Here is a 22,603-nt window from a genome sequence, read left to right as displayed (position 1 = left end):
TAAAGTTTTTGAAAAAAATTCTGTCTCTGTCAAATAGTGAGAGGCGGGCACATACGAATCGTTCAGCGGGCGCCATGGCGCCCGCGGGCACAGGGTTGGGAACCCCTGTATTAGACTGTTGTGGACTTGTGACCTAAACAGATAAAACATTTCGAGTGGTTAATTACAGAACTGGCATACCAGCGATCAACTGCGCCCACTGGTTTAAACATCTAGGTCAGTGGCCAGAAACGTTTTTATGAAATAAGGATAAAAATATTTTAAGTAGCTCACGGAAAACTAAATTTTAAAAACAAATCGAGTTTACATTTTTTTCCGTCTCTCCCTCTCTTTCTCTTTCCTTGCAAATGTTTATTATCCTTTTTAAAATATACTATTTTGGGCCTAAGGCATTACCCCCCCCCCCCGTCAACTACCATCCGGTCATTTACCCCCACCCCCAAACCCCTGATAAATTAGCTCCTGTCAATCGGGTAATTAACCCACCCCCCTGCCCCTTTAGAATATATATTATACCTATAATATCCCTATCAATCTCCATATCCAGCTCCACATTCAGCCCCCAAATCCTATCCTTATCCCTATGCCATACCTTATCCCATATCCTATCTCATACCCTATCCAGTACCTTATTTCATACCCTATGCCACACCTTATCCTAAACCTTATCCTTAGCCGCCTTAACCATATCCCTAACTCGCTCCCTATCCTAAGCCCTTATTATATCCCTAACCTGTTGACGGTCAACTAACCTGGTCCAGAGCTCGACCATAAATGCCCTATGCCATGTAGCCCAACCCCCACCCCCTCCCTTCTTGTCACAAAACGGTAGAACCACCCCCGCACCCCCACAAATAAAAGCACCAAATGGACCTCTCTGCAACCTTCTGCCCTAAGCAAACACATACCTATTCCAGTGTCTCATCCCTTTCTAAGCACATCTAAACGACATTCTAGTTCATGTGTCTTTAACCCCCTACCCCCCACATAGCACAACATCACAAGCCTAACCCCCCCCCCCCCCCCCCACATAGCCCAACATCACAAGTCTCACCCCCCCCCCCACCCTCCAACAAACTGTTTGACTCATTACGTTATTTAGGGCGGTCGTGACCTTACCATCAATTGTTTGTTGTTGTTTTTTCTCTTATAGTGAAAAAAACAACATTACATTGTTGTGAATAACAACATTACTTTTTTTTGTGAATAACAATATTACATTGTTGAGATTAGCAGCATTGTATTGTTTTGAATAGCAACATTGCATTGTTGTGAATAATGAAACAGTAGGGGAGGTGTTAGGTGGCTGGGCTTAGGGTCAACTACGCTGCTAATACATTAAGGCGAGTATTTGACAATAACATTAGGGCGAGTATGTAACAATAACGTTAAGGCGAGTATATAACAATAACATTAGGGCGATTATGTAACAATAACATTAGGGCGAGTATGTAACAATAACATTAGGCGAGTATATAACAATAACATGGTCTCTATTCTCCCGCCTCGCTGGGGTTATTAGTTCACCAGTGGCGTAGCCAGTTGGGGTGGGAGGGGGTGCTCAGTGGTAATTTTTTTTCTTTCTTTGTATTTAGCTAGAAGAAGGAGAATTGATGTTTATATTTTATAAATATTTGGCTGTACGTAATCCAGCTTTCTTGTCGTAAATGTTAACATTTATGGTAAAATATTCTCGTCTAAGTGATGTTCGCTTAAGTGTTCTTAAGTACCTTGGTTATTCATAGTTGAATGTACATTATTATATTAGCATACATACGCACACTTATATGTGCAAATACATACATATAAACATATATATATATATATATATATATATATATATATATATATATATATATATGTATATATATATGTATGTATAGACAGACACCTATTCAATAATGATTTTAATAACTTAAATTATTTAAGGTGGGATGTGTACACTGTTGCTGATAGCTTACGCTTAGCGCGAGACATCTGCCTACGTCACTCAGGGTGTGACATCAAATAGTCGTCAGTAACAAATTGCTATAATTATCTCAACTATATCGGTCACTGTTTGGCAGATAGTTCTTTTTTTAGGGTATAAAGGGATTGTGTGGTCAGCACTATTGCTAGCCATGTTAGCACTCGATCCTGTCCAGGTATCAGTTACAGCTGAGTAAACTCAGCGACGTCAGACTGAGATCAGCTCGCGTAATCAAACTTGAGACGAGTTAGTCAGTGCGTGTTCAGCCTCTGAGCCATGCGGAACAGATCACCGTATTTATAAAAAAAAATTCTTCAGACAACATAAAATGTCCGTGCTAGTTTTTATTTTATTGCATCAATCATTCGAATACAAACTGTTTACTTTGTCTTCAGCCATCCCCTCCACTTTTATTTCTTCAAAGAAACTTTACGTTTTCCCGAAAATTGGGTTTACTTGTGTGCGTTGTTTTTCTTTTAAATCCGATCCGTTGTTGCAAAGATCCCAGTGACCTTGGTTTAAAGACAGGTTTGACGTTTAACCGCGGGTTTGATGTTTAACATTGCGCTGCGAGCCTGCAATCCTGGTCGTCCTGTTGGCTGTGTCGTCTGCTTTATCACCGTCTGGCGGGAAGAATGTTGTCACAGGGGCGACCACTGTCCCAACTTTTTGTGTGGGATTGTCTGGACAAACTGGATCTACACCTCACTGTTTCTTGCTGTTTATTGCTATCACAGAAGGCTACATGTAGCCTATACAGTGGCTATACATATACATATATATATATATATATGTATATATATATATATATATATATATATATATATATATATATATATATATAATATACACACTCAGTAGCGGATTTAGAGGAGGGAGGGGGGGGGGCTGAGAGGACTGCTGTCAAGGGCCCCCGATTTTTACCTCCCCCCCCCCCCCCAAATTTACTGCTTAATTGTTGGTTTTCACTATTAAAAATAAAGCTTCAATGATATATACACAAAGGCTTAATCCGCCCCTGCACACACATATATATATATATATATATATATATATATATATATATATATGTAACCTTCCCCGAGTCTATCCTGCCCGACAACGCCAATTGTAACGAGTTGAACCACTCATGCTACACAACATCGACTACAGTAGAAAGACTCGAAGATGCAGGTTCGCTATTGATCCTTTTATTACATGAATCAAGAAATGCTTCAATATAACACAATGAATCAACAGGAATGTTTCAAAATAATAGTCTGAATCAACTGACCCCTAACAGTCCTCACTAGGCTTCATATAACTGAATCCACATGTCTATTGTCCTTCTTAACACAATATAACCAACTTGATATGTCACACAGACTGACTGATCTAAAGCGAGCGATGAAGAGGGAAGAGAACGAGTTCAGCCGTCCCCTCCTATTTATCCCTTGTATTCGTACTCATCTTCGTACTTGTATTCCTCCGTAATCGATACTTGTACTCGATGTCTCCGACCACTAGTTGCGCAGTTCTAACGTACAGTCCGTGTCATAAACATCTGCATCCTATCAATCAAAGTTGACAGGCCGTCTGAATCCCCTCGTACCGTTTCCCAAAATAGCACGCGTTGGCTTTGAGATTGTTATCAGTCCGATCCAATAAGCCACCTGCTATCGGTTGCATCAGACTGTAATACTGCGTCTCGGCTTATCGTTCGTTATCAGATTTGTAACTAGTAGCTAGGCCTACCCTAGTTACATCCACCCCTGCCTTTTTTTGTGTGTTTTCAACCACAAACAACGCCTGGCAGGTGCACTCCTCCAAAGTCAATCGCACAATCGTAAAAAAAATTTTATTGTTCCACTCACTGTCCACGACGTTCCATTCGTATACGATTGACAGTTATACCTATTTCACATATCAACTGTGTCTACATCGTCTTCCTGAGACACAAAACAGTTCTAGAATTCACATCCACCCTTTTCGTTTGGTGCCTTCACCAGTTCAGTTTTATAGCTTTTTTGAACCGTCTGTTCTCATACCAGCGCGACCATGAAAGACTTGATGGTTGCTGACAAAAAATTTCGTCTTCCTTCTGTTCCTCAAACTTCTCCGCGGACCACTTATCTGATGGTCTACTGTCTCTCTGCTTCTGGAAGGAACGGGATCCTCTTTGTTGCCGTTATCCTCCACTTGTATATCGCGGTTGTTCTGTTGATGGTGATATGGTTCCGGGATGGGTATGTGAATTTCCGTTATAGTTTCCGGTTCCCTAATTGTCTTGGATTTCCTTGTGTGTAACTGCTCTTCTTGCCTATTCCAATATTTCTTTAATTGAGCAATATTCGCCCACCGATCCGGTTTGGCGTGATCGATGGGTCTTATCTTAAAGGGGCCACCTGCTATTTTAGGCATCTCCACGACTTGCCATATCTCCTGTCCCCAGAGATCGTGGATTTTGTTTCTGCCTAACGGGTGGCTACGCAGTAATACCCTGTCATTCAGTTTGAGTGGCGGGTCCTTTGTCTGTACCGGCGGTTCCCTTCGCCGTGCTTCATGTTCTAGTCTTTCCTGTACTACCCTGTACATTTCTCTAATTCTTCTCATATGTTCATTCACATATTCCAGTGCGGTGTATGAGCCAGTCATACTCTCTCTTTTTCCTAGGAACAAATCAAGAGGGAGTCGAGCCTCCCGTCCGAACAGCAACATGTGTGGCGAAAAGCCGGTTGTGGCATGGGGTGTGCAGTTGTATAGATATACCAACTCTGGGAGAAAATCAGGCCAACGTTTTTTCTGTTCAGGTTCTAGTGTACGCAGCAAATCATGCATGCTGCGGTTGAACCGTTCACACTGTCCGTTTCCTTTCGGATTAAATGTGGTTGTTCTAGATTTGTTGATCCCGTAGTGGCTGCACAGTTGGTTAATTACTTCTGACTCAAAGGCCCTTCCTTGGTCAGAGTGTAATTGTCTTGGTATGCCATATTTGATGAACCAATGTTCTATTAAGACCTTTGCCACTGTTTTGGCAGTCTGATCTCGCGTGGGCACCGCCACCGTCCATTTGGTGAATACATCAGTCATTACCAACACATGTTCCGTCCCATCCGATGATTGCTCCAACGACGTAAAGTCCATAGCCACAATCTCTAGTGGTTTTGTCGCTAGTAGGTGTCCTGATGGCTGTCTCATTTTGACAACTGGCATTTTCGCATGCTGACACCTCACACAAGCCTCACAATGGCGTTTGACCTCCACTTCCATATTGGGCCAGTAACACCTCCGTCGTAATATTTTGTGCGTCCTGTCCTGACCCTGGTGTCCTGCCCTGTCATGTGCCAACCTTAGCACTTCTTCTCGTAACTGTCCAGGCACCACCACCTGGTGTATTGTCCCATCAATTTGGTCATGAATTCTCCGCATGAGAACACCATCCTCTATACTGAGACGGTCCCACTGACTCAGTATTTTCTTTGTTTCTCGACCAAATTGTTCTCTTTCCCTTCTTCCTGGGAATTTTTGTTCCTGGACGTATTTCAATAGCGGTTGTAAGCCACTATCCGTTCTCTGGGCATCTCTTATCTTTTTGTGATTAAGGCAATTAACATCACCACTGTCCATATGTTCGGGCTCTGTGGATATGTGCTCCACCCCGGTCTGCCCGTTTTGCATCACTTGTACCCCATGAGGGATATCTGTTGACGCTCTGACCTCACATATTCCTGTCAGCGTTTCTTCCTCATCACCCGGTCTCTCGTAAGGATTCCTTGATAAAGCGTCCGCATTGCCATTGGACCGCCCCGGGCGATGTTTTCTCTCCAGGTCAACGAGTGCCAATTCTGCTGCCCATCGCTTTTCGATGGATCCCAGCCTTGCTGTAATTTGAAGTTCTTTTTCAATATCGGATAATTTCTCTTCAAGTCTTGTTTGAGACTCTTTCATTTCTTCTAGTTTGCCAACACTGTTCTGTTGTCTACTATTTTTATTTACTTCTTCCGATAACAGACACTCTAAAGATGAACATTTCTCCTGTGCTTTTAATTTGCATGAACTTCCCCTATCATCATTTTTCTTAGCCAACAAATTGTTCACTTGAAACTTTTCAACATTCAAGTTCATTTCACAGTTCATTTTTTCTATTAGTTGTGTTTTACCTTTCTTTTTCTCCTTACTGTGTTTCTGTGTCATTTTGTTTACTAAGTCATTACCTCGCCGCTCTGTAGCCTTGACCTGCCTTACAGAGGGCGATCGTTTCACCGGACAGTACCGTGCCATATGTCCGGGTTGTGAACAGGACAAGCAAATTGGTCGACCGTCAGCCGTCCATTGGAGTGATGGAGCGGCAGGTCGCGGCTGTCCAACCTGTCTCTGTTTTGTCCCGTTTTTGCCCTGATTCTCAGCTGTTGACCTGCTTTCTAACCTCTCCAATCGTTGGTCAACCTTAACTAGGTGGGCCAACAGTTGAGCCATCATGGTCTCCATCGTGTCGGCCCCTGTGGGTGGGGATTGTCTCTGTTCAGGCACAGAGACTTTGTCCACCGAACAGTTCGATTGGTCCTCATCCTCGGACCTGCGGATCGCTGAGTTCCTGACCTGAAGGAAGGTCAACTGCGGGTCTTTGTGGACCTCCTCTTTCAACTCTCTTCTTAGGATCGGGGTTGCTAGCCCCTCGATGAACTGGTCCCTCAGTAGGCGTACATCAATGTCTGGTATTTTGCCCTTTACCGAATCAAAGGCCCTGTTCATCCGATGTGAGTACTCCATCACACTCTCCGCCATTCTCTGCCTTAAGCCTACGAACCCTGATAGCAGTTGCGATCCCGACCGTCTCTCCCCAAAGGTCTCCATAATCAGATCCAGCACCTTATCTGGATCTGATTGGATGGTTTTATCGTGGCATTTGACCTCTGCCCTGACCGTCTCTCCTATACTTCCCATCAGCAGTCTTAATCTTTCCTCTGGTGACATGTATCTTGAGGCCCAGGCAGCCCTGACCTCTTCACTGAACCTGTTGGTTAGGGTTGGATCACCGTCCCCGTGAAATTTGTTGATGTGGGACTCACTGGGCAGGACCACAATATGGATCGGCTTTTTGTCCACATTTTGTCCTGGTCCATCTGGAGGCAAAGGGTCATCTTTACCGTTGCCTATCTTGTCTGACTCAGATTGTTGGGCCAGCAGGAGTTTTTGTTCCTTTCCGATATCTAAAATATCACTCCCGCGTCTGCCACTTACACCAAGGAAAAATGTTGCAGCTATGCAGCAGATAGTGTTGCCCAAAAGGGAGCTCATGACACATTTCCAGTGTCCAAGCGTTACATCCATATCTTGGTTGCCATCTTTGCACAGTATTTGTCCAACAACCCAGTTGGAGATACCAATGACAATTATCTGGATGCTGGTGGTCAGCCCCATAGCTGTCCCCAGGGTAGTTGGTGCTACAACTAGGGGTATACTGAGCCACATGCTTGCAGCAGCAAAAGAGCATGTGACACCAAGCCAGAATGATAATGAAAGGTGTCTCATCTCTGTTCTTTTCAATTTCCTCGATTCTGATTTCAGTTTTCCCTTTTATTTATTTCCTTCAAATAAAAAAGACGTTTCTTACCGTGTGTGTATGAAAAAAAATTTTCCTCGTTCCTCAATTTTCACAGTTCCTGAATGTCCGAATTCACATACACACAAAACACAGTTATGCACAAGGTTGACTATGGGTGCCTCAAACGGCAAGTCTAGTTGAATTCATCCTGGTCGCAGCGCCAATTGTAACCTTCCCCGAGTCTATCCTGCCCGACAACGCCAATTGTAACGAGTTGAACCACTCATGCTACACAACATCGACTACAGTAGAAAGACTCGAAGATGCAGGTTCGCTATTGATCCTTTTATTACATGAATCAAGAAATGCTTCAATATAACACAATGAATCAACAGGAATGTTTCAAAATAATAGTCTGAATCAACTGACCCCTAACAGTCCTCACTAGGCTTCATATAACTGAATCCACATGTCTATTGTCCTTCTTAACACAATATAACCAACTTGATATGTCACACAGACTGACTGATCTAAAGCGAGCGATGAAGAGGGAAGAGAACGAGTTCAGCCGTCCCCTCCTATTTATCCCTTGTATTCGTACTCATCTTCGTACTTGTATTCCTCCGTAATCGATACTTGTACTCGATGTCTCCGACCACTAGTTGCGCAGTTCTAACGTACAGTCCGTGTCATAAACATCTGCATCCTATCAATCAAAGTTGACAGGCCGTCTGAATCCCCTCGTACCGTTTCCCAAAATAGCACGCGTTGGCTTTGAGATTGTTATCAGTCCGATCCAATAAGCCACCTGCTATCGGTTGCATCAGACTGTAATACTGCGTCTCGGCTTATCGTTCGTTATCAGATTTGTAACTAGTAGCTAGGCCTACCCTAGTTACATATATATATATATATATATATATATATATATATATATATACATATATATATATATATATACATATATATATATACATATATATATATATATATATATATATATATATATATATATATATATATATATATATATAATACATAGGCTACATATAATGCATACAAAACTACATGTAAACATTACCGATTTCTTTGGGACTCTTCACATTTTCCATAACATAAAGAAGCAGCCATTTTGTCTCAGCCTAGCCCTACATAACTTTATTTAACATCCAAGACTACCACCCCGCACATCCAACACTACCATCCCACATTTCCAAGACTACCACCCCACATATAAGTTACAATCCCCCCCTCCGTAGTCTTTCACAATTCACTGTGGCATTCGTTCGAACAAACACAGTAATTTTTGGAAATGTAAATTACAGGAATCACATTAGAAGGGAACATGGCTTGTGTTATCTGCATTAAAATTGCTGTCAGTAATTAAATTTGGGGCAGTGCCGATCACTTCAAAGAAGGGGGGGGGGGGGTAGAGGGCACTTGGGGGCTTAAATTACCTGTGGGAAGCAAGGATGGGCACAGGTTAAAGTAAGCCTATATATTTTCTATAATTATATTTCATTCGGTGTGGGGGGGGGGGGGGCGCACTCACAAGCACACACATTTTTTTAAAACTTAAGTTTGAAAAACAAATTCGAAAATTTAATATTGTAATATATTAAGAATCAATTTTATAAAAATTGCAAATGCAGAGAACTTGGAATTCAATTTTTTTGTTTTTAGACTACTTTTCTATTTATTTTCATCAATCCTACATTATAACCTGAAAAACCACTTTCAAAACAAACATTGATGGGCTGTACGGAACCTTCGTAGTTGAACTTCTGACCCATTCCCTCTCTTTTTATACGCAAAACTTTCCCCGAATTTTTTTTTACTAATAATTTTTAAAAACACATGACCTAGTTTTGACTTTGTATTAACATTTATTGACAAATGTAAACAACTAAATTGTTTTGGGGTTGTTTTTATAAATGTTGTTTAGTCAAATACTAAAAACATAAATTGCATTCAGTCTTTGGTTACGTCCGACAAAAACCAGATTTTTGTAACCATATTTATTTTAATAACACCGTACACCGTTTTAGCCTCGAGACTTCTTGTTGATGTCCATTGGAGACAGCGCATCGTGACCTAGAAATTTTTCCCCCTGGTAAACCTAAGGCAGCATTGATTTTTCCGTGTCCGCGTCCCAAGGATGCCCATGTCTTCCTGTCTGTCCACATTACTGGTCCCATCCGGACAGGCACAGCTACTAGATAGGTCATTTTCCAGTCGTCTGCTGGCTGAAATTGTGTAGAAATGTAGATATAGATCCATTTGTTGACTTTGATATTAATTTAGTGGAAGATTTGGATTAATTTCATTTTATCATTTTAATAAAATCATTTTAATTAAGATATTATCAGTAATAATGAGCAGACCTAATGGTTTTATACAAATGAAAATTCTTAATTTTTAACTTTTTACTTTCTCGTATACGAAGTAGGCCTATAGAGAAAAACTTTTTATGCGTGCAAAAAATAAAAATCGAAATCGAGATTTTTGCAAATCTCGAAGTTATACACCTCCATGAGTCGGAAAAAACATAGTTTTGCAATCATGTCAGTTGTCCGTATGTCTGTAAGTGTGTGTGTGTGTGTATATGTGTGTGTCTGAAAACACGATAACTTGCGTATCGTTACAGCTAGGTTGATGAAATTTCATATATAAGTACTAGATCTATATCAAATTTGTAGATCTGTATCAACTTTTCAGCGATTTTTTACAACCGGAAGTGGAAAAATTTCTACTTTCATTTTTTCAAAAGCCTATCACTTGAGTACTTTTTCAGATAGATAATTGAAATTTCACATGTAAGTAAAAGATCTAATTCTCTGCCATCTTTCAAATTTTGACAAATTTCCGTTGACCGGAAGTAGTAATTTTCGATATTTCCGATTGTTCAAAAACGCATGTAAATTTACAAAGTATTAATAATATTCCGCACTATTATACACATTTTGTTTGGCGTCCACTTGGTGTGCAATTCTTTTTTTCTACGAGATTGTATTCTATTTTTAAAAGTTTATGTAATTAATAAACTGGGAGTAATCTCCCTTAAACTTTCTCGAATATTCTTATCTGACACTACGGGAGATGGCACATCACGATATAGACATGATTTTAATCCATTTTTAATTACTTTAAGGAAAATTCAACTGCAATTTTGAGGGGTGAGGTTTGACGTTATTTTAGGATAGGTGGCAAATCTACATATTACATCTCCGCAATCAGATTGCTTCAACTTTTTTCCAATTTTTATTATAGTTCACTGTGTAGAAAATATCGAACTGAATTTGAATTTTATGATACTTTTTCTAACAGTGTAAAGAAAGTGCAAATCGAAACGAACGTTAATGTAAAAAAAAAAATATACACTCCCGAACAAATATATTCCATTTTGAGATAAAGCCCAGGCCTATGTGTAATCTGTTGATACAAATCTAAGTTTCCAAGTTCTTGAGGTCAAATTACACATGTCATATGTTGAAGTCCACTGATAAAGAGTAATAGGTCGTATTTGATAAATTGTTACCTCCCCTAAGTTTAAAATCGTTTCAAACTAAATTATCTGCCCCTAATAGTCGTCACTAAACCCGGCTCTACGATTGTAAACATTTAGCGTGAACCACAGCTCACCAGACCATGTAGGGGTGGGGGTGGTATGGAGCGCGCTTACAGCTTGTTTTCTATCGTCTCCAAGAAGAGAATTATATATATAGATAGACGAGCCGACCCGCGGCATATCATACGCCGCTATTTAGTTTTATTTTCTACTCTTCAGTAATTCATAATTTGTGAATTCGACAGACAGTAGTAGCGTAGCGAGGGGGGGGGGGGGGGCGGGGGGGACATAAGTCCCAGGGCGCCGACCTTAGGGGGCGCCAAAATGGGTTGGAAAAATAAATTGAAAGGTTGAGGGGGTGCAAATCGAAAGTTTGAGGGGGGTGCAAATCGAAATCTCGAGGGGGGGGGGGGGAGTGCAAATCGAAAGTTTGAGGGGGGGGGGGTGCAAATCGAAATCTTGAGGGGGGCGCAAATCGAAAAGTTTGTCCCCGGGCGCCGGTGAGGGTCGCTAAGCCTCTGACCAATGCTGCCACTGAAAATATTAGCTTTAAAACACTATCAGTAGGTCGTTAAGGACAATACTACCCCCCTCCCCCCCCCATGAAAGCAGCCTCCGCTTAGTTACCTCCCCTAAGTTTAAAATCGTTTCAAACTAAATTATCTGCCCCTAATAGCCGTCACTAAACCCGGCTCTACGATTGTAAACATTTAGCGTGAACCACAGCTCACCGGACCATGTAAGGGTGGGGTGGTAGGGAGCGCGCTTACAGCTTATTTTCTAGCGTTTCCAAGAAGAGAATTATATATATAGAAGAAGATACTTGAGGTTAAACTTTGCCCTCCCAGGCAATCAAAGACGCTTGTGTCATTTAGTCTAATCCATGTTATTGGACAACGTGACCATGCTGTTATCCTGTTTAAAAAAAACGTAAAACTTCTTATTGTATTGACTTACACAGCAACGCAGAATCTACAATTGTAATTTTAATCTTAAAAAATTCTTGTTTTATTTATCACAAGCTGGGTTGCATGGCTAAATTTTTTTAATCTTCACTATACTAACCTGCACACTTTTTTTTAAATTCAAAGATGTTGTTTAATAAGTTTTAGATAAAATTTTTTTTTTCTTTTCCTTAACAAGCTGCATAGTTGACGGCAAAATCGATTTTAAAAATATATTTTTTTAAGGGCCAATTTGTTTATTCATTTTTTAAATTTACATTCACTGTCATCTGTCTAGATGACGTACAGTCAATATGAGTAACATTAATGTCACACACACATTAATATGCCAAACCTTAAAAATTAAATTTGATTTTTTTAAAACATATTCAACCTTAGAAGTGTGTACATCATCAAAGACAAAATAAAAATTAAATAGAATTTTAGGAATTTAGCAAAATGATAGTTTTCAGATAAAAACGCAACTGGACACACCGCAAACGGAAATATGCACAAATATAAATTAATTATATTAGTACATTATTATCATTTAGTCATATTTCCTGGAAAGATGTTTTATTATGCTTCATTTTACATGCGGTCATTCTTTGCTAAGGTCTTTAACTTATTGATTTTGAACATTCCATTGCACAAGTTTTGTGCGTATTTTTACTTTGCACATTTTTCATGTCACCGCTCTCTACACCCCCTCCCCACCCCCACCACACCCCCAACCCCACCCCAGCGTGGGCAATAATCGGAGTTTCTTTCAGTCATCTGGAAAAATGTCAGAAAGAAAGACTGGCTATAATATAAATGTTTGACAATCCAGTGGCGTAGCGAGGTCGGGTGTAACCCGGTGCGGTACTTAATGGTGTCACCCCCCAGAGGCGTAGCGACCCTTCCCGGGGACAAACTTTCAAGTTTTCGATTAGCACCCCCCCCCCCCCCTCAAACTTTCGATTTGCTTCCCCCCCCCCCCCCTCCTCAAGTTTTTCTCTATATATTTTGCTATTTTTTGCCTTGGTGTCACCCCCCTAAATGGTGTCACCCGGTGCGGTCCGGACCCCCCGCCCCCCCCCCCCCCCCTCGCTACGCCCCTGCGATCATCTTAAATTTTTAATATAAATTAAAGCTTATCTAAGTCTCTACCATCTCATTTTCAAAGGAAATGTAGGTCTATCATAAAATTTTGATTATAATAGTTAATCCTAAATTTTATTTTATAGCTTTATCATAATATTATTTGTTTTTAGAACTAGATCTAGATCTAGATCTAGATCTAGTTCTCTAAGTATACTAAACATTAAATGTCAAAAATTAATCGAGGTTGCACGATTACTTTATAAAATAATAATTTGGGAATTTAATATGTGGTTAGCTGCTAGCAGAATAGCCCTATGATGTGGTTATGTTATGGCTTGCAACACTTTACTGATATTTGCGTTTGTGACGAAAAATAAACAATTTCCCTGCAAAAACACGAATAATAGATCAATGACTTAGGGGCCTAGATCTAGATCTATATTGTAGAAAACGAAATTCATTTTTAAAAAGGCGATATGTTTTTTTAAGTTCATAGGAAACCTGGATTTGAAAGACAGTCGTCTGCTAGTATAGCAATTTAAATTACGTCCTAGTCTAGTTCTAGAGAGCGTGGATTACTAATAATTAGAGATCTAGATCTACTAATACTAGACTAGATCTAGATTTTCTAAATCTATAATCTATAGACTAATTTTATTTAAAAATGGTTTCAGAAAACAGAAGTAGAACAGGGTACCCTCAAGTTATAGATCTAGATCTAGATCTAGAATAATCTAGATCTAGAAATCTAGTACTGTACTCATCTCATAGTTTACTTTAAAACTTACAAACATACATTACTTGATCTACGTAGATCTAGTACATCTAGATCTAATCTAGACTCTATCTAGAAAAATCTAGATCTAGATCTACACATTTTTTATATAAAAAACTTTAGATTTATTGAAATTTAGACTAGATCTAGGTAAATTTTATTTTAAGATGTGTAATAAAATAAAAATATCTCTTTAGTTCTAGATCTAGCATTCTAGAGTATCTCTTTTTCTATTGATTAAAATTAAGATGAAAATCAGTATTGCGCCCTGTGGTCATGATTTGATTTCCTGTGTACAATATATAGATCAATGACTAATAATTAAAGTAATCCTTCTACTAAGATGTATTACTTTCTTTTCAGAGAATTAAAGATGTCAACTTCAATTTTTTCCTCACGCAAGCTTCTGTGGTTGATCTGTTTCCTTATGTTAGGGCTGGCATTAGTGTTTCTAACAGTACACATGCAATCAAAGGACACAGCAATTTTTAACATTCATGCTAAACCTGGAGACCTAAACGAAGACACACTTCAAGATAAAGAAGTTCAAACTGTTGTGGATAAAGTTCAGTCGTCAAAATTGAAACATCAAGATATTCCTTCTGAAACAACAGCAAATTCAGTAAAGCAGTACCAACATAATGAGGTACATAGAAAAGATGAAGTGGATAATTCAGGTGCAATCAGTGAGTACTTTTTTCATTTCCTGTATATATTCAATAATCATGGATAGGGATTTTCATCTCGTACAGTTTTCCTAAGTGATTCCAAAATTCCACATTAAAGGCATTAGTATTTGTATTAATTTATACATTGTTCCATCTTCATTTTATTAGTTTTACTTTACATTCTGCTGTATATGAACTGGATAATTGTAAACTCATGTATCAGCACAATATAGAGATTTTATCTGGTATAGACCTATATTATATAATAATAAAGAAGCAAGTTAAAACATATCATAATAATAAGGTATAAAAAATTTAAATGTCCATATAAACTATTTCAGCCTTCTTGCATTATTATTTTATTTTTTGTTTTAATAAACAGTATTATAATATGCTTTCAGACTACCTGGTACAGTATAAAAAACTGTTTGGTGATACAGCCACAAAGGTGCCATTGGCCGACCCTAACCATGAAGACACCATTACAACATGGTGGCAGGCAGCTGCTATGATTGACTGGTACACTAATTATGTTTCAACTTTTTAGATTTCTGCATTGCCAGTTTGTCGTTTTTCATCAACTTTTAGAAGTTTTGCCAAACACAAGGTTGTGCCTATATTACATTTTTCACTGACAGAAAATTTACTGCATTAAACATAGGTACATTAATTCACCTCTGCGCCACAACTGTGAAAATAAAGTTGCATATGGTAACTGGCATGTGTGTCAAGATAAGCCCTATACAGTCAAACCACCTTGTCTTGTTTACTCATTTGGGTGAGTTTTTTTTTACTATTCAACCAGGGGTTTATATAATATAATATTATATTATATTATATATATATATATATATATATATATATATATATATATATATATATATATATATATATATATATATATATATATATATATATGCATGTATATATATATATATATATATGTATGTATATATATGTATATATATATATATATGTATATATATATGTATATATATATATATATATATATATATATATATACACATTACCTTCTAATTTCTTCTTCTAAATTAATTAGAAGAAATCCCTTTCAACTATTAACAACGAGGAAGAAGAAGGTGGTGGGATGTGTGGGTTGGGGAGGGATGCGTGGGTTGGGGAGGGATGCGTGAGTAGCAGACAGACCTTAATCAAACTGCAATTTAAAGAATAATTAGTTTCAATTTATTAATTGCATCAATTAATGAAGTAATTGAATTTACTTTTGAACATATAACTTTAATTACTAAGTCTCTGGCACTTCGAGCACCAATTTAAGTCTTCAGCTGACTTAACTTTATAGCTTAAATTAATTTAATGTGTTATAAGTAAATTTGGATCATGACTGCTTAAAGGTAGTAGGCCTATTGTATCCTTTCTTCAAGACCTTGCAGCTGTTTTAACAACATATTTCGAATGATTCTGTTTCAAAAATATAGGGGAATTTGGGGTCGGCGTGGTCAAGTTGGTAAAGCTCTTGGTTGCTAAACCGAAAAGTCTCGTTTGAACCCTCGGGCAGATGAGGCTCGTTAGCTGGGGACAGCCACTCTTCTAGGAGAGACAACTCCAAAATCAAACAACTGCTGCCTTGTAGTTTGTTCTTGGTTGGAAAAAGGCTGTGGAAGCAAATCTAAAAAGAAAAGCAGGCTGAAATCGGAGTCAATGGCCTCAATGGCGAATAACCAGTTGTCGTGTATACTTAATTGTGATGGAGGGGATACCTTCCAACACTAAAATTAAGAACGAAGAAGAAGAAAGAAGAAGTTAAGCCTACATTCTTTCTTCACCTCCAACTGAGGTAGACTAGGACTGTCCCACAGTCTCTGTGTATTCACTCATAAATTCCTAATTAATGTTTTAATTAAAACTATATTTTGTCAAATAAACCATCATTCCTCATTGTTTTTTTTTCAGAATAAATTTTGATTTCTCCTTCGATGATGCCATGGCAAAACTTGGCTGTGAGGTTCACTCATTTGATCCCAGGTTGGTGGCTTAACATTTAGAACACCTCCATTCCTGTTTTTATTTTTGTTAGACATTTATCATTTTATTTTGTTCCTAAGTTTGAACAGTTTTTTTTTCATTTTGGTCCAGGCTGTGTATCTTGACTTTACCTAATGTTTTTCCTAGGATTTTACTTTAACTTCAATAAATAAAATGTTTAACTGCTAGGATTCACACAAAAAATAAGATAATAATTATTCAGGCTTCTTAATATAAAGGCCTACAATTTTAAATAAATTAATGCTTACATCTTTAGTCCACAACCTAATTCAGAGGTTACAAAAAATAGGCAAATGATAGATTAATCTGTCTAGATATTGATTCTCCAATCCATTATGTCGCTGTTTTATTACTCATAAAATTATAATTAACAGGAGTATATCAAAAGTCAATATGCAAGTGCCACTGGTTCTAAAGCTTTAGTATTATTATGTCAGCTTAAAACTTGCCATTGACTCTCCACTTGGCTCAACTTTTTCATTTACTCCTCAAGCCCATTACTTGCCGTAGTGACCACCAGTGTCTATATTGTGATTGTGAGCCAACTGTCCTAAAACATTATTTCAGCATGAACCAGTCAGATCACAAGCGAGACATCAACAGCACCTTCCACAACCTTGGTCTCAGCAACACCAACACTGATGGTTTCATTGCCAGGAAAGATTCTTATGTCACCAGCAAACAGGTCTGGAAGATGCGGACTTTAAAATCTGTCAAGAAAATGTTAGGACATGAAAAGGTACCTGGAAGAGAATTATTTACATTGCTAAACTAATCCCTCACTTGACAAAAAAAAAAAATTAGTTATTTCCCTTGTGCACAAATTAGTATCTTACAGTTATTTCCCTTGAACACAACTGTTTCCCTTGCAGTTGTTAGTTCCAACAAATTTTTTTTCTCCATTGTGTGCATGCCCAGCTTTATATAATTGTACATTTGTTTTTATTGATCCCATTTTTACTTCCTCACCAGCGTGTTATAGATGTGCTTAAGATTGACATTGAAGGGCATGAGTGGGATGTTGTAGATAACCTCATGGAAACAAACATGTTCCCATCTATACGTCAGTTTATGTTAGAATTCCATCTCTTCCCTGACTGGCCAGTGAAAGAAGATTATGTGTACTTATATAAGGTTGTACTTCTTCTTACAACTTAAAATATCTTTGACTGTTTTTTTAACACCATTTGTGTATTTGAGTCAACCTGTGATTTTCTAATATCTGGTTTTATTTATGTTCAGATTTACACAAGATTGAGGGAGATGGGATTCCGAGAGTACTCTGTGGGCCCTCACCCAAAAACATTGAATACAGAACACTTCAACAATCAAGGAGATTCTGAGTTTGTGAATGCTTTTTTTTCTGCTGGAGAAAATTGGAGATGATTCATGAAGTTTAAGATGAGTCATTATATTCAGTTGTAACCCATGTTCATATATTATTTTTAAGAAATGTACACCAGCATTAAAGGTACTGTCATATATCAGTCATCTTAATTATAATAAGATCTTACTCATTAGTCATCATAAAATTGAGAGATAATTGTTGAAATACCTGAGTTAACAAGTTAAAGAATGATGCTTGATAGAATTCGTTATTAATTCTAGTCTCTATTTTTTGTGATAATTGGAAAGTGTAATTAATATGTATTGTTAATTTGGTAAGATTTTAAAAACTAGGCATTAAAATAGGTTTTAGCTCCTGTTCATCACTCATTAAAGTTATGTTTCATTATTGTTTAAAGCCTGTTAATGTTGAGATGGCAGTTTACCCATCCTCATATTTTGTTTAATTAAAAAAAAATTTTTAATTTCCATTGTTGATTTGACATGCTGAGCATCATCTTTGTGTGGCACTTGTCAAAGATTTTTTTATTGTATCTTAACTGATTGTGATCCAAATATCTAAATTATTTTCTTTGTTTACTGTCAAGTTTATGTTAAATAAACTTCTATACATCATGTTTAAATAGCTGCTTATGAATAACACACAGTCTGTTCATATTTCTTACCTAAATTGTTCATGTTAAAATTCACAATTGTATTGATGTTCCACAGCTTTTATTTTCTCCTTATTAGGATATTATTAACTAATTGAACAAAGTAAGTTGCCCCTAACTGCTTTTGTTAAACTTTTAATTTATGTGCTCCACATTATTCAGTATTAAATAGACTGGTGTATTGTAATAGATGAACAGATAGTGAGGGTTCTAGTAGACTGAAAAATTTAGCTTGTTGTGGTTGTAATTGTGGTTATAATTTCTGATGTAACTTTGTAAAGACTGGTATCAAGTAAGTAATGCACAACTAGTGCTAAAAGCTTAAGTTTGTTGTTGGTTATAATTTCTGATGTAACTTTGTGAAGACTGGTATTGTGTAAGTAATGAACAACAAGTTTGTTGTGGTTATAATTGTGTGCAGCTATAACACAATGTTGTGTTAAGGCTATAGGCATACATTCTGATATAAATTCTTTGGTAACCTGATAATGGACAGTGGGGGGCAGTCCCCTCAAACCCCCAAATGAGATTGAATTTTTATAGCAAATATATATATACTTTTACCAGTGCAGTGTCTGTTCTTTTTCTGAAAGAAACACTGACAATGGATAGTGCTATGACAGTGTGGATATGGAGTGGCTGATTTAAATAAAAATCCCCTTGGCTGATAGTGTGGATACAGTGTGGATGCTCTCTAGCACTTCCCCAGCAACAAAGTACTCAACTGTGTACATAGCCAGCTTGTACAGTTTTAATTGACTTTCCTACTTGTATTATGTCACATGCTGTGTACTCTTAACTTTACTGGTGGTCTCTGCATAATTTAGTTATATACCTAATTATTGATGGCTCTGCTAAGGGCCAGTTATCTAATGATTGTATACCTTAATTGTTTCATTGAATTTATTTGTGGAAATTTTCTGTTTTTATTAAACTTTATGTTGTTAAATAAAGTAGAAAAATGTTCTAGTTTGTATGACTTAGTTCATGAGCAAAAGCTGCATTCTAATATGTTTCATCCCCCTATCTAAAATCTGTTCAAAGGGACAACAAGAGTAGTCTCAAAACAAGTCGAAAGACCCAAAAATTATTTTAAAAATAAAATAGTTTTTAAAAACATTGTGGTTTTAAAACTTTTGTTGTGAGGTTTTTGTCAAACTTTACAGATTTGATAGTTATAGTACTTTTGGTAGCTAAACAAAAAATTTAAAAAACTAAAAAAAGCCCAAACATTTGGGTTTTTATTTTCATTTTTATTATATTAATAAACATGGCATAACTACGCCATGTGCAAAAAAAGTAAAATTTGTATTAAACAAATATATCTGCAAAGTTTTGAGTACAAATTGCTACAAAGAGGGGTTTTTGAGGTCTTTTTAACGCTTGATGTAAATAAATAGATATGTGGCCTTGAATGTAAAAGAAAATAATTTCAAGTTCTCTGCATTTGTAACTCTTGTAACATGGATTCTTAAAATATTAAATTTCTGAAATATTATCAGCTTATCCTTAATTTTTTTAAATATTTGTTTTATGGCCACTATGAACACAAAATTGACAAAAACATAATTTTTATCCATGTCAACAATACTGATTGAAGTCCTTTGCCAACTCATTGATGTCCATTATAATGTTTGCAGAAATAGCTAACAAATTGTTTTGTTTGATTTGTTGAGTATTTTACATTACAATGTTAACAAATACCTGAATCAGTCTGTTGTGTTCCTGTCAAATCTACATAAATATTCTTAAAAGTAAAATTTTAAAAGTATTCAAAATTCAAGTTACACCTTTGACCTTTTTCTGATTGTGTTTAAATTTGAGCCAAGCAATTAAGACTACTAACTAAAATATTTTTAAAAGATCAATTCTATCAACTACTGGTTAAATGAAAAATGTGTTCAGTACTTGCTATTTTCCTATTGTTGAAAAGCTGGTGTTTTTGTGTTCTTGTTGAAAGAAGTTTTTGCTTTTTACAATTACTTTTATTCCTGGCAGTGTAAAAAGAGAAGGGACTTGTGAAGTAAATAGTCAGTGTAAAAAGAGAAGGGACTTTTGCTAGTCTGAGGTTGAAGCACAGGGTTGGGCTTTTAAATGTATGGCAGATGTAAATAGAATTCTGGCATGCTGGGTCTCTCGTTGAGGACAAATTGGTCTAGGCTTCCAGTTACTGAGCTTTAAATGTCTCCATGTTGTTTCAAACTTTAGTCTTCCTATGGGTAGTTAACTACTTCATGGTTCTATGGGTACAATGAGGATGTGTGATATTAAAAGTGGGGGTTGTTGGTATGATATGTGGGTGGTGGAGGGAGTGCAGATGGAATGTTCGTGTGGAGAGTATAGAAAAGCCATAAGAGAATAATATCTATCTGTGAAAATGCATATGGATGTGCTATATTGTAGGGTGGATATTTTTGGCTCTTTCAGTGATTGTGTGTTGTTGTTTTTTTTACTTCTCACAAATGTACTGCCAATATACTGCTACATGGCTCATATATTTCCCTCACCGTTTGAAATAAAAATAATGTATTTTTAAAGTTATTTTGAGGTTAAGAAATTCTGTTTTATGAATCAGGTAGAAGTGTTTGCTACTTTTATTGTAAAACGAGGTATAAATAGATAGATATGCTATGTGAGAATCTGACTTTCAGTTCAAATACAGGTACCTTTAGATTTAAACTGGGATATTTTAGGACTTAAGTTCTACCATAATAATTACCTTTATTTTAAACATTAAATACATTATTTCTATTATTAAGAATAATATATAAATGTTTGGACAGAAGTAATCTATATTTTTTTTAGACATTCATTGCAGTATGTATAAGAAACAATGTAATATATAAATAGACAAGCATCAGTATATTATTATGGTTAATTTTTAGGCTCATGTCACTATGATTTTATATAACATGAGTAGTTCAAATTTTAATTTAAACCATCTTTTAAACATTGTTCAAATTATTTAATGTGAAATGACTTTGTTCAAATGTAATTAACATTAATAAAGCTTTTAAATTGACTGAAACATTTTATTATTGTCTTTGATATAATGTAGATCTAGAGTCTAGTTGTTTTTGCTTTTACTTTGAACTTGAACAGTGGGTAAAACTAATTGTTTTGTTTTCGTGTCTTAGTAGTTTTTATTTTTTATAGCACAAATTTGACTGACTTTCTGAAAATCAATGTATTTTTATAGACTCTTCAGTACTTAGTCTTAATACTACTTAATAGGGCTGGTAAGTAGGTCACCAACCATCTCTATGGCTCAATAAAACCTACATGAGCCATAGAACTGGTTGGTGACCTACCTACCAGCCCTATTAATATTGAAGATACGCTCACGGGAAAGTAATGTCTCAGTTTTCTTTTTTTTTTTTTCGTGCTAAAGATAAAGATATTAATAAAGTTCTGTAAGTCCGAAATTCTTTTAGTTTTCTGTTTCACAATTACCTCCCCTGGATTGGTGTTAACTCAAGGGCAAGACTGGTAAAGCCGAAATTCCACAATTTTACACATCAGAATCGTGCTAGGTTTCCGGCGAAAAGGAGCAGCTGTTTCATATAAACAGGTAAAAATCTATATTTCCAATAAAATTACTAGCAGTACACTCGGCCGTCTTCAAAAGAAACAGAGTTGCATCCCCTAATGTTTATTTTAATCTAGTTTTATACGATTTTACTTTAAATACTATATGCACACTTTAATATATTTTAGGAACTGTATAACAGAAAAAAACATTTTAACAAAAATGGTTGTAGCAATTACAATGCAATTTCTCAATTATTATTTAGAAAGCACAATATATAATAGCATTCATAGTCATAGTTTCATAAACATATTTATTTAAAAGATAACCGTACTGTCGTTTGAAAGACATGCATCTTAAACAATTTTCATGAATAATTAGAAATATACTCATTGCACATGAATCAACAATAAATTATCTTATGAGTTAAACTGACTTAAAGCGTACATTAAAAAAACAACAATTAAGAGCAATGGAAATACCCCACTTCGATAATAGCAACCGTATTTTAC

At 36.7% G+C, this 22,603-nt stretch overlaps 1 protein-coding gene across 5 annotated transcripts in view; it reads left to right on the top strand.

Moving 5' to 3' along the window:
• LOC131934455 (uncharacterized) overlaps positions 1-21,701 on the top strand; it is a 71,523-nt gene extending 49,822 nt beyond the window's left edge. For 3 of the 5 annotated variants that reach the window (XM_059290536.1, XM_059290532.1, XM_059290531.1), the window contains exons 2-8: positions 14,230-14,552; positions 14,936-15,053; positions 15,196-15,312; positions 16,470-16,541; positions 17,130-17,301; positions 17,535-17,696; positions 17,805-21,700. In XM_059290536.1, coding sequence (XP_059146519.1) covers positions 14,240-14,552; positions 14,936-15,053; positions 15,196-15,312; positions 16,470-16,541; positions 17,130-17,301; positions 17,535-17,696; positions 17,805-17,948 — 1,098 coding nt within the window. In that variant the 5' untranslated portion in view covers positions 14,230-14,239 and the 3' untranslated portion in view covers positions 17,949-21,700. Of the gene's footprint in view, positions 1-13,676; positions 13,785-14,229; positions 14,553-14,935; positions 15,054-15,195; positions 15,313-16,469; positions 16,542-17,129; positions 17,302-17,534; positions 17,697-17,804 lie in introns of those variants that run through there. The other 2 variants (XM_059290529.1, XM_059290530.1) reach the window with 2 other exon arrangements.
• Positions 21,702-22,603: the final 902 nt, after the last annotated feature.

This window comes from Physella acuta, unplaced genomic scaffold (assembly GCF_028476545.2).
Source record: "Physella acuta isolate Inbredline_101_S28 unplaced genomic scaffold, ASM2847654v3 ptg000109l, whole genome shotgun sequence".
NCBI lineage: Eukaryota > Metazoa > Mollusca > Gastropoda > Physidae > Physella > Physella acuta.
The sequence above is the reverse complement of the archived record's forward strand: the minus strand, read 5'-3'. Positions and strand labels throughout refer to the sequence as shown.